The 14,049-nt window shown below is 39.1% G+C and overlaps 1 protein-coding gene across 1 annotated transcript; it reads left to right on the top strand.

Annotated features, from left to right (window-relative positions):
- The first annotated feature begins 616 nt into the window (after positions 1-616).
- LOC121431856 lies at positions 617-7,104 on the top strand. Its single transcript, XM_041629623.1, has 3 exons — positions 617-1,599; positions 3,267-3,532; positions 5,008-7,104. Exons 1-3 carry the CDS (start codon positions 933-935, stop codon positions 6,406-6,408), a joined length of 2,334 nt encoding a protein of 777 aa, XP_041485557.1. The 5' UTR covers positions 617-932; the 3' UTR covers positions 6,409-7,104.
- Positions 7,105-14,049: the final 6,945 nt, after the last annotated feature.

Raw genomic sequence — 14,049 nt, 5'->3', positions numbered from 1 at the left:
TCCTTTGAACACTTGGGGTGCCATTTCGTTAGATCAAAATTCATTTCGTGTGTACGAAATAAATTTTGTGGACGAAATTACATTTTGTCTCGACGAAAATTTATTTTGTGTGACAAGAATAATTTCGTATACGAAATAAAATTGCATCATGACGAAATCATTTTCATATGAACAAAAGAACTTTTGTGTACGGAATGGCGTGAATTGGACGGAGTATGGCACGCCAAAAAAAGTTTGTGGACGCAATTACATTTCGTCTAGACGAAATTTTTTTCGTTGAGACAAAATTAATTTTGTGTGACACAAAATAAATTTCGTGTACGAAATAAAACAGCGTCATGACGAAAAGATTTTCGTCTGAATAAAAACACATTTTGTGTACGGAATTGCTTGAATTGCACAGAATATACTGGCGGACACTTGGCGCCCCATACAGCAAACCATGCAAAATGTCCATTCTATTTAGCGTTGGCTAATTATAGCTAGTATTCAGTCTGGCGCGGGGGATTGTGTGTGTATAGAATTGGTAAGGATCGACGCTATCGCACTGCGCATCCGAGTGTATCCCTTCAGCGCATTCATTATGCTAGCTATACACACACACCATCCACACACATGACCCGTGGTGGCTATATAGCCTTATAGCTATTCTAGCTAGCGATTCTATGTTGTTGGCCTACTCAGCATACAACGCCTATGCAAGCACCTCGACACAAAGTAAAGTGCCTCGCCAGCTACTTCTTCATATTTGCCATGTATTCCATCTGTTTTCACGTATTTTGAGGCATGCAAGCTCAATATATCCACCACGTGTCTGCTTTATCTATACCTGAAGCAGAACTATAACTTAAGTCACGATCAATACCAGAATCATTCTATAGATTGAACTTTGAAACGGTATTTGTGGGAATTTAAAGGGCGAAGGCAGAGAGATGGCGAAAATGGACACGGGTAGCACAGATGATAGGTTAGCAGCAGCGAGATCTATCGACACGGACTGGAATGCAGTGGCCCCTACAAATATTGTGAAACTGGTCAATACATGTGCAGATGGACTGGGGACTTCAAAAGAAGCCTTCTTCTTCCCTTTGCTGACTGCCACCGCCGCCGTGCTTGGCCACAACGCTTACATAGCTCTCAATGACCTCTGGCCTGAGCCGCCCGTAATCTGGACTGCGATCTTAGCAGACGACATGTGTAGGAAGAAATCTGCCGTGATCAGATTCATAACGCGCTCTATGAAAGAAGCCGAGTACCGGATCAAGAATGAGAGTGCGCAAAGAGTCTTCACAACCCCAGATACAAACATCACAGATCAACAGGCGGCAGTCCCACAAAATTTATCTGAGTTTGATTTCAGCATGAGCAACTTGAAAGAGCGTATGACCTCGGGGAGCCGACAGGCTTGCATGATCGCTAAAGATCTGCACAAGGTGTATCGCGCTTTGGATAGCAAACATTTGGGGAGCGATGCCGGGCCGTCCCATCTGGAGGAGATCTTGAAGCAACGAGAAGCCTTCTTTGAACTACAAACTGGATACAGTCCTTGGTCAGATGTTACCGGAACGGTGTATGAAGATGCCAGATTTAATCTATCAGGTGCAGTAAATATTTATTACGTTCATCATGATAAATCATCCGAAGCAGTCGATATAAAGAACAAGGCAAAATTTGCCACCTTAGCCTCGCATCTCTCTTTCCTCTTTTATATCATTAAACACGTAGGCCTATACTATATCCAACCTCAAGGTTGATTTAATTAATGTAAAGAAAAATATTAAGAATGAATACATTTAGTACTAGCGTTACTTGTTTATTTGTTTGTCTGAATTAAACTTTTTCTTATGTATACCCTACAATGTAACCGACTATGCTAGAAGTGGTTATTGATGATGATCGATCTTATATCATTGTTTGATTTTTTTGTTTTTGTTTTTATAACTATACTTTCCAAAATAAAAGGATTACTGTACACACTTCCTCTAAGACCACTCTATACCATCTAATATTTACCATTATTTTCTTTGTTAAAATATTCGTTATGGATCCTGAACAATGCACATTCTTTAACAAGATGAAATAATTTATTTTTGAAAATTTTGTTCATAAATGATTTTTTTTTGATAAGTTTAACTAGCAAAGATTGCAATTGACTTTGTTTAATTCACTATTATCTTTTGTTTGTCTTGTTTTATATATTACATGTAATGTTTGTAAATCTATTTTTTTTTGTAATGCAATTCCCCCATGTGAAACAGTATTTCAATTGTTGATGGGGCTGTATACCTTACAGAGAAAAGTTAATAAATAAATAGATAAATGAATAAATGAATAGATAAATAAATCAATTAATCAATAAACGGATAATAAATAAATGAATAAAGAGAGAGAGAGAGAAGAGCTGAAGGTGTGTGAGTGTGTGTGTGTGTGTGGGGGGGGAATCGAACTGACCTGTTTCTGATATTGGATTGATCAATCATTTTTTTCCAAAAGTAATTCTAACTGGATAAATTTCAATTTGATAAATTTTCATTGCGTTGTCCATGTAAACCGTATAGTGCGCCATTAAATATGAAATTAGATTATCGGCGACTCATGAATGCTATCTATCATTATTATTATTTTTGTGATTTTTATGCACAATGTGCAATTTACACATTCTCTGCTTCCCATCTGCCCGCGAAGTACATGTAGGCGTTGTTCAATTCACTCTAATAAATAGTGAACGTTCTATCATACAAAATTTCTGAAATATATATATATGAACTCCAAATATGAAATTATCCCTCGTGCAGGTCTATTTCACCTCGGCCTTCGGCGTAGGTGAAATGGTGAAATAAACCTTTACTCGGGCTAATTTTATATTTTCCGTCCATTATAATCCAGTATATTGTACAATAGATTGTACACTATTATGTGTGAGTGTGTGTGTTTGTGTGTATGTATGTACTACGTATATATGAATGTTGAATAAGCAAGCAATGTTGTAACATGCATTTAGTAAGAAAACATGAAAGGGCATGTAAAGTTATTCCACTTAAATTCTCGTATGATAATAATGAGAATGAAAGTAGTGTCAGTCAAATTTTGTTCTTTTTACGATGCGGTTTGTGAATCATTTCTTATCAGTCAATAAGTGGCTTTGTCCTTCATAGTCATCGATGAAAAACGTACAAATATGAATTTATGTGAAACTATTTCGCATTCGTGAAATGTGTTACGAACAACAACTAACGTTTCTAACTTTCTGTTTGCTTCTTTTACAGGCTTCATCCAGCCACGTCATGCCAGCGCCCTCCTTGGCAACTCTACAGACTCTCCAGGTTTCCTGGAGAGTACTCTGGCTATCATCTGTCCGAAACCACGCAAAGTCTACCACAACCAATCCATTGACGCATCCAGCTGTGTCCTTGCGCCAATATTCGTGAACCTGCGTCAGCACCACACAACGACGAAGATATATCTCTTGGACGCCCAAGCCAATGCTGCCTTCAGCTCATTCTACAATGACGTCGAAGAAAGACTTGAGAGGGTAAGGAAGCCAATTTGATACTAGCCTTTGATATTGGCGGAGGCTGCGGCTACTACTATCGTTAACCTTTGTTGTTACGCTAAGCGATGCGTCTGATGCGGCGAGACCAATCAGTGGCCACCGCCTCTACCCTCTCCTCCTGCTTGAGTCGTTATTTTCTCTTTATCGACTTCAATTCGGTGGGGGTACGGATATTACCCCAGGGATATTACTAAAGCAATTAAGACGGGAGTGTATATATTGTCGCTGCTCCGCCCCTCTTTATGAAAGTCTTGCCGCATCAGCCGTATCGCTTACATTTCACGTGACAGCACCAAACTTGCAAAGACAATAGCTGCAATTCCCATCTACATGTAGATTATGGGGTAAGTCGAGAAATTTAAAACAAAAACATGACACTGAAATTTCGTCAATATAAATATTTGAATTTTTAATGTAAAGTAAAAGATGAAGTACGAAGCTTTAAAGCTAAATGATAGTATTTGCAGTAAAACACAAATTTCGTGAGAAAGTCTGTAAAACCAAGGTTAAGTATGACTTTATAATCGTGGATCTAGATATGGTACAGTTACATAAACTGAACTTTGTGAAATCATAAAATCTAAGCTGAAATACGATCACACTGAAGATCGCCAACACATATAGGCACACGTGGGACAGTGCATTATTATTGCTGGAATAAAGACCCGACGGAAGTGACCGAATCCGCGCTTATTTTGCTTATTTCTCAGCAATTACACAATTTCTTCCAGAATCCTTTGGCACATATTTTTTATTCATACAAACAGACACTTGGGTGGTCATTATATTAGATTCTGTAAAAAGTCATTTTGAGATCGTTACCAAAACTGGAATTTATCTTTAGTCAGATAAGCACCATATACTTGACGAGATGATGAGACTTTATCTTGCCATACGTTAAAAGATCAACATGACCGCACAACGAACCTTGCCAAGTCCACTTATAAAAAGTTATCGTCGTGGCAAGATACTTATTTTGCCATGCCGACCTCTAAAGTTTTATCAATTTATGTTGACAAGGCGACATGTAAATCTTTTCTCAGTCTAGTTTACAAGATGACATATAACGTATCTGTTTACCTCGACATGTTTCTTTTGATACGCATCTCGCCATGTCAAAATGAGATGAGAAGTCGACATGGCAAGATGAAATCTCTCGACATCTCGTCAAGTAGCACCTTAAAGTTTCCGTATTTAAAGAATTTTAAGTTGGCAAACCATTGATAAGCGCATCAAAAGTTTGTTTGTTGAAACACAGGGAAGGAAAAGATGTACACACTGTTCGCCCTAGACTTGGTTTGACAAACTTGATCAAAGACTTAAACCATGATGCAAGCTACAAGGTGAATAAAGAAATTATGAAAAATTAGGAAAATACGATGTTTTATTTTTTTGTTGTTGCAATTTAATTCATTGATTTCTTAAAAAATATTCTTTCTCCTTTGTTTCCTTAGATGTCTAATGAAGACACGGCACTCCGGAGGATACTCGCAAAGAGTCAAGGCCAGGTTGCCAGACTAGCTTTAGTCCTTCACTGCCTTGAATGCATCACCAAGTCAATGTTTCAGAAGGAAGAAGACGTGATCTTTGAGCCATTGGAAGTTATTCCGTTGAGGATACCGGCTGGGGTGATGTACAACGCCATTAATTTGATTCAGCTTTGTATTAGACACAAGAGGACGCTGATCAGTACATTTTCACATGCAGCAGCAACGACCCCTGAGAAAACAGTTCAAGCACAAGGTCAGACCTCGTTGGTCAGAGATCCTAGATTGAATCAAAAGCAGCAGCAGCAACAACAGAAACAGCAACAGCAGCAAAAACAGCAACAGCAGCAACTACCCCAACAACATGAGTTGCAGGTTCATATGCAACACCAACAAGAGCAACTCCAGCATCACCTTCAACAGCACCATCAGGTTCAACGTATTGGGGATGTTGCTAGATCCTCTGATCCTGCCACACCCAGACCTGATAATATTTCTCCTAGTGCCTTACAACAGAGAAAGACACATGGATCTGGATCTGGTAATCAGCCACAGCGCCCACTACAGATTCATTCTAGTCAATCAGGTCATGTACCTCCTATGGCTACGTCCATGTCTTCATCTATGGTTCCAGCTCAGTCTATGCCCGTACCCATCGGAATCACTGTGGTACCTGATGGACCCCAAATTGTCCAGGTGACTTACACACCAGAAGGATCTAACGTTCCCATCTCGGCATCCTCTCAACAAGGACGAAACCCGGAACTTATTCCTTTGAACAGCATTTCAGGAAGGCCAGCCATTAAATCCAAACCAAATACTCAGACTGTTCATAGAACGAGCCGCATTGATGCTCCACCTCGACCAAAATCATCCACGGTGTTCTCCGGAAAGATGCCTCCTAGACCATCTTCCAAGCTATCGGCTGAAGCTATGAAAATACTACGTCGGGCGCAGAAAAGAAACACACCTCCAGTGGCCCCTGTGCCCACTGGTTGTCCGACCAGCGCAGATTTCAGGAACTTCATGGTTCAGTGCCCTCAGAAGGCTCGTCGGATCCTCACTCATGGCTTGAATAAGATCGATGCTATCTACGTGGCCCAACGAAAGCTCTTTCCTCCCGTGATCTGCCTAGGACCCAACGGCAAGAAACTATCCAAGTACCCAGCGAACGCTGCCAGGGCTTTCCTCACGGCTCTTGCCGACGCGGGCCTTGGTGACATGATATCTCGAGCAAGAAGTCGATCTGGAAAATCCACATTCAAAAAGAAAAGTTACAACGAACTCTCGGTGTCGGCCCTGGCCATTCTTGCGAAGCTGAACATCACAGAACAACAGTATTCATTTCTTGACAATGCATTGTACTAATGATCAAATTAGTAACGATATGATTTGTAGGTAAACTCCTGGATAAACCGTATCTTCTATACTATTCTATAACATGTATGTAACACCCGTGCATACTACTAACAATTATCTCAACCAGAAGTGAGAGGTGATTAACACTGAAGTAATTAATGCACACTCTACCAACCTACATTGGTCGCTATGCTATCACTTACGAAACCTAGAATTGTCGATACTATATCACAACTTGGTTATAGTTATACTTCATAAAATGGCAAATACATGTATTTGTTACGCCTCGTCCTCTTATTTTATTTGATGGAACACATATTATATTTTTTCCCCCGCTTGATTCAATAACCAGTAAACATGATTAGAAAAAAATAATATTGTCCCATATGGCATCCGATAGCTGTATTCAAAGAGGAATACCATTCTCAGATTATAATGCCCTTGATTGTCACCCCTTAAACAGAGAAAATGAGCAATGAATGAAAAAATATCTGTTTGCTTCAAAGTAGTGGTTGTATTTCAATGTTTTAACGAAAAAGACTCGTCTCACTGATTGCAAACCGAAGCATCGAATCTTAATTTACAACAGACTTGATAATGGCTGATCGTCAACAAAACTAATTTATAACAAATCCTGGCAATCGGTCCTGCAGTAAAAAGAATCTGTAAAAATTAGTCAATTAGTCAAATAATAACTGTTATTATGAATTGGATGTCATAATACTAGCAGATAAGCCAAATAACGAACTTCCTTTTTATGTCAGTTTCTCTTTGAAATTCTGAAGCTGTCTGTTAAATGAATATATGTACCTTCTTTTCACTTGGGTTGACATTAACGTGCTCGTAAAGTTTGCTCATTGCAAGTTTCATCAAATGAAAGAAGATGGTCTAAGCTTTACAGATATGTGTGATTAAGCAATTATAACTGTGATAGAGTTATTCAAAAAAAGGGAAAAAAATAAAAACAACGTATGAGCGTTTAAGATAAAGAGGGAGTGTGTACGTGTGTGTATGTGTCTGTGTGCGAGAGTGAGAGAGACAAAGGATGGGGGGGGGGGGGGAGGAGAATATGCATTTTCTCACAGTTGTCTACTTCTACTACTACTACTACTACTACTACTACTACTAACTATACTACTACTATTACTACTACTACTACTACTTCTACTACTACTTCTACTACTACTTCTACTACTACTACTTCTACTACTACTACTACTATACTACTACTACTACTTCTACTACTTCTACTACTACTTCTACTACTACTATACTACTACTACTACTATTACTACTACTATTACTACTACTATACTACTACTACTACACCTACTACTACTACTACTACTACTTCTACTACTATACTACTACTACTACTACTACTACTACTGCTACTACAACTTCTACCACCATTTATTCTACTATTAAACTATTGAACTTCCTCACAACTTCAAATTTTTCTCCTACCTATAACGAGTTCCATGCACTTAAAAGTTCACCGAACTTTGAATGTGTTTCATACTGGGATGTTTACCTATATCAGTTTATAGAGATAAGGAACATGATTGGCGGAATCGTTATCCTCTTACAAAGTGGTTGGGGAGTCGTGCTATCGTAATATTTCCATTGACTTCAATTTCCATATTTTGACATCGTCATTTACAGTGGGTATTGAAATGAGTGGGTCTGAATTATAGTCAGGCTACGCATTATACCTATCACTTCGTGTTGATTTAATGAGTATCTCGGTAGACTTTGCAGATATCCCCACGGTTTACTTCTGAAGGGGGCCCTTTTTCACTGCATCCCATTTTGTTCATAACGCCCTTGATATGACCGTTTGTAAACATTTTTATTTATATGATATTAAATGTTGCTAACCTCTTGAAGAAAGCATGATTATCACTTGATCTCAGTGTACAAATAATCATGCAAGGCATGCACAAGAACCCTAGTATATCAGTTTAAGGATAAATATTAAAAATGACAGGTATTGATAAGTAGTCTGCACGCACGGACCTTTGGTTTGTCCATCGTTCGTAATAGAGAGTCTGAAGGAGGAAGATCGTAGGTTCACTCAAAAATGGAGGCAAGAATCAGAAAAAAATACAAGTCCAGGATGTGTATATTTTGTTGACCACGCCAATCACGTCGGCACCGAATTGGCGCCAAAACAGCCATTCCCCTTTCTGTCGCCTGCGAAAATGTGTATGAAAAAAATAACAATTGGGACGTGTCGCCTAGATAGAAGCGGTTCAGGAGCAGTGGTGGCACCAAGGGGGGAGCCCCCCCCCCCAGTTGCGGAAATTTAGAAAAATGAAGCAAATATTGGAGAATAAAAGTCCGTGCCCCAGCATTTTCGATCGCCTTTCACATGTCACTCCCATTTTAAGTATCCAGGTGGATGTTTCATAAAGCTGTTCGTAAGATACGAATAACTTTACGCACGACTGGTGATCCTTACTTGTGCTATGTGATATCCCTGTATAATTGATTTATGACCTAAAGGCATGGTCACACCGCCCGAGCGTTGTTGGAGCGGTCGTGGAGCGGAGAGAAAAAAATCATCACCGATCGCTACCGTTCACCATTTTCGATTGTTTTATTTTGTTTTCGATTATTGTTTTCGATTTTTCCCCCAATTTTGTGAGCAAAATTCGACCCTCTCTCCCTACCGCTCCACGACCGCTCCAACAACGCTCGGGCGGTGTGACAAGACCTTTAGACGATGTTCCAGTCATATATAGTCGTGCGTAACTTTACCATTTTTACGAACAGCTATATGAAACACCACCCATCGGTACATTCCAAGCATAGGGTCTATGTTGCAAGAGACTAAAACATTTGCTTGTGCTCTTACCATACCAAGACTATTATATACACCACCACCTGCAATTAAAACTGTCTACTATCGCAAATATGTTAGGTTAATGGACAGGTTCTGAGTTCGAAACTCAATGTCAACGATCGAACCATTGCCTCGGGTTTTTTTCTCAGCTGAAGAAAAGGTTTCTTGAGAGTACTCAAATATTGCCTTGCCTGGACGAATAAGGAACGAAATAATACGGACTCTCGGACAGTGATAATATCAATTTCATTTTTTTTTAATTTTCACCAGAACGAGGTAAAATGTTCGAAAATAATTACAATGACATTTTCAAAGGAAATTTATACAAACAATACAAATTGAGGCATGTACAATATATGATTTTTTTTCATGACAAGTCAATATCGATTTTACAAGAACAGTTCATTTTCCACATCTGTCATGAGTCTGTAAAGTATGAATATAAAAAAAATTAATAGATGATAAATGAATATGCAAATAATATTCTTACTTACAGAATGATACTTGTTCTGCTAAATCGCCTTCAACCCTCTCGCTTTAGCCTGGAAATTGGACACCTCTTCGCTGTATTTCTGTCTAGCACGTGTTTTAATATTATTGCATCGGTCATTACTTTAGTGTCGCTCTAACATGATATGTATCGTCTGATACCAATGAAACATTAATCTTAAACTTAATTCACTCTCTTGATATACAACTCAATGGGTAAAGATCATGAGTTTGTTTGTTTTACGAATAATTATCAATCACTCACTCAGGTATTGGTTGTCGGAAAAAGTTCGTTTAGCTGATAAGATGACAGAAAGAGAAATATGAAACTTTATATTTGGGGTGACTGAGGAGTATGAGTTTGTTGACATTTGTTGAGATGATCTCACTCGATCCAGCAATCCCATGATGACCAAATTCCGAGATATCAGAAGGAGGTGCAGGAGGGGAAGGACAATCTTGGCCATACCCAGAATTTGTTTTTCCGGGGGTGGGATGGGTAGGACGTGTACACACTTTTGAAGAAAGTCAAAAGCGAGGGAGCGACGCGAACGAGCTTGTCCTGGGCCAGTATCGCACTTTCCAACGTGAAATTAAGGGGCCCGTTGCATAAATCTTTTTACCTGAGAAAACTCAGGTTGTTTTTACCGGAGTTTTTGCCCTATGCTAAAGTCAATGGCGGAAATCAGACTAACCTTAGTTTTCAGTTTTTACCAGAGTTTTCTCAGGTAAAAAGTTTTATGCAACAGGCTTAAGGAGTTTAATTCGCGCACAATTTTGGTGAATTTTGCGAAAATTTTCAATACAAAAATGTAAGCTTTTGAATATTTCGGGGGGGGGGGTGGAACTACCCACCTCACCCCCCCCATCCCCGCTGTGTATAACCATGCTGATGATATAATGGTGAATGATGAGGAGAAGGCGGGGAGAATGGGGAGGAGGAGGAGGGGGCAAGGACGGATGGGGCAGGAGGAGGAGGAGGAAGGGGGAATCTAGGAGGAGCAGGTGGAGAAATGAGAGGGGAAGAGAAGGAGGGGGTGGTAGGAACTACGATGGTAATGAATCGATACATAATCAAGGGTGTAGATTAGCAGACATTCAATATGACCCATTTTGCAGAGGACGGTTTGTTTGCTTACAATCTCGAGGCATCACATGACTAAGTTAACTACTTGAAAAATAATTGTCATCAATTGATGATAAGGATGAACCATATTTGTTCATTTGATCGGCCTAATTTTGAGCACCCCCAATGTGGTCCTGTGAAGTGGAGGTATGGTGCGTATGTTATACACCATGAGATGTATCCATTTTTCTGTTGATCCATTCTAATTGTAATCAGAATCATCGTCATTATCATAGTTGTCATCATCATCGTCATCATCATCATAATCATCATCATGATTACCATCATCATTATAATCATCATCATAATTATTACCATCTTCATCATCATCATCATCATCATAAGCATCATCATTATCATCATCATCAAGACATCAACGCCGTCGTCAACATCATCATCGTCAACATCATTATTATCATTATGGCTATGGAAAACAACAAAAATGCTTTCAAAATTATTATTGAACTTGTCGCAAATCAAAAGTTCAGTGTCCTGTTAATTTTCTAGCCAAGGGCACAAATGAATCCTTAGAATAACCAGTTTTCATTCATAATAACAAATACTTTGAAATTGATACGTTCCTTTTATATTAATATTTGCAACTGTGACAAAACTGACTGATATATTCTGTTTAATTTCTTGGTCCTCAACATAATTGTTTTTCAAAAGTCACTTTCAGACTTACCTATTTTTAGTCAAGAGAGATTTTAATCTACGCTTGTCTGGTATAATTGTTTACCTTGATATTGCATTATTATATGGAAGTGTTTGTTTTTCTTATAGCAGAGTGTGATATAGGGGTTTAAGGAAACTTTTCTAGTATCACGTAGGTCCATGCAAGTGTAAATGCTACTTTACTTAACTGGTAATAAAGGGATTAAAACCGTATCCGGACATCTACCCCCTGGACATCTACCCCCCGGACATCCACCCCCCGGACTTCCACCCCCGGACATCCACCCCCTTAGGACAAGTACCCCCTAGGACAAGTACCCTCTAGGACATCTACCCCCCGGACATCCACCCCCGGACATCTACCCCCGGACATCCACCCCGGACATCCACCCCGGACATCCACCCCCGGACATCTACCCCCCGGACATCCACCCCCTTAGGACAAGTACCCTCTAGGACATCTACCCCCGGACATCCAACCCCCGGACATCCAACCCCCGGACATCTACCCCCTGTCATTTTTTTGTCAAATTGCTCGTTCGTTATGATCGCTCACAGACGAGAAAAAATATATATCTTATCAATTCAAAATCAATTTAAAGATGAGGGGGTAGATGTCCGGGGGGTAGATGTCCTAGAGGGTACCTGTCCTAGGGGGTATTTGTCCTAAGGGGTGGATGTCCGGGGGTGGATGTCCAGGGGGTAGATGTCCGGGGGGTAGATGTCCGGGGGGGTGGATGTCCAGGGGGTAGATGTCCGGGGGGTAGATGTCCGGGGGGTAGATGTCCGGGGGGTAGATGTCCGGGGGGTAGATGTCCGGGGGGTGGATGTCCAGGGGGTAGATGTCCGGGGGGTAGGTGTCCGGGGGGTAGATGTCCGGGGGGTAGATGTCCTAGAGGGTACTTGTCCTAGGGGTACTTGTCCTAAGGGGGTGGATGTCCGGGGGGTAGATGTCCGGGGGTGGATGTCCGGGGGTAGATGTCCAGGGGGTAGATGTCCTAGAATCGATTAAAACACCCAAACTAACCATCCTCAGAAGATCACGCTGGTCACGCATGTGAAAGGACCAGGGGAAGCTTTCTTTGAGCATTCGTAAACTCATTACCATATTTTTTAAATAAGCCAAAGTTATATTTTTTATCCGATTTTGACTGAATTTTAGCGTCATATTTATTTAACTTGTTTCTATTGATTCCGACTAATTTCTAGCTGGGGTGGAATAAAATAAACAAGTAATAGACTGAAGTCGTATAAGATTTTTCTTAAATTTCAATATAATATGAATTTTCATAAATCAAATCATATAAATTATATCGAATATTGCATGTATAATCCAAATCGTGAATTGTTTTGTAAAATGTACTAAGCCTACTGAATATGAAAGCTTTATATGATTTAGTCTAAAATAATCTTTCTCACTAAATAATTCCGTAGATATTTACACGAAAGAAAATAATACATCGCAAGATTACAAAACGATAAATGTTCTGACTGTTATCAGGTAGAGAAGACTTGATCTGAGCGAATTACAAGAATATTTATCTTGGACAATATTAAGAAACTTGGTTACCATGGTAACTTTGTAAAATGAAAGCTGCATTTATGCTGAGAAAATGTATTACACAGTCATGGTAGTTTAAATATGAAACCCTGAAAATACAAGTAAAAAATGACCTTCATTCGATATCCAACGTGACCGGATTTCCCAGATGATTTTCTTCTCAAAGGATGCACTGTTAGGCATAAGGATACAATATAACCATTCCGTGAATAATACCAATAAATCAAAATTATAATAATGATATTACTAATTTCGGGAGCATCATATTGTTTGTTTTCATATAGATCTACTTTGTATACATGCAAAGTGTGCGATAAACATTAATTTGAAAAACAGTTTATTCAGCTTCCAATAAGTTGTAATACCCTCATATGAAGAGATATTATAAGAGATACATTTTGATATGTGATTGCTTGATTAAACGGAAAGATAACAAAAACAAAAAAAAAATCATCGAAAGCAGGGGTAAAATCAATTATTTGAAGACAAAAATAATGAACAGAACATATAGCATGAGAAAGTAAATTGCATTTTGTTTGTTATTCGGCAATATATACTCCAATATCATTTTCTTCTTCAGTTGAAATGTACATTGTTTCGCAAAAAAAAACAACATTCATTTGGTAATAAACTATTAAGTTCCTTGAACCTAAATGGCCTTTTCGCTTCGATTATGTGACTTGAAGCTCGCGCAAAAAGATCATTTGCTATTATGTCCAAGTTTCATGCAGTGTGTCAACCTGTTTCCATATAAGTTATGACATTTCAAAAACCCTCAACATGGTCAGAGTTCATTGACCCTAAATTAACAATGATCTTGGTCATGTGACCTGATTACTTTGATCAGTGATACTTGTTTACCTTTATACTTCCTAAATTTTATGATGACATTAAAAACTTAACTTTGTTAAAGACCCCGACCAAAAAAGTGAAATTGACAAATCATATCAA

Source organism: Lytechinus variegatus, chromosome 18 (genome assembly GCF_018143015.1).
Source record: "Lytechinus variegatus isolate NC3 chromosome 18, Lvar_3.0, whole genome shotgun sequence".
Lineage (NCBI taxonomy): Eukaryota > Metazoa > Echinodermata > Echinoidea > Temnopleuroida > Toxopneustidae > Lytechinus > Lytechinus variegatus.
This window is presented reverse-complemented; position numbering and strand designations above follow the sequence as displayed.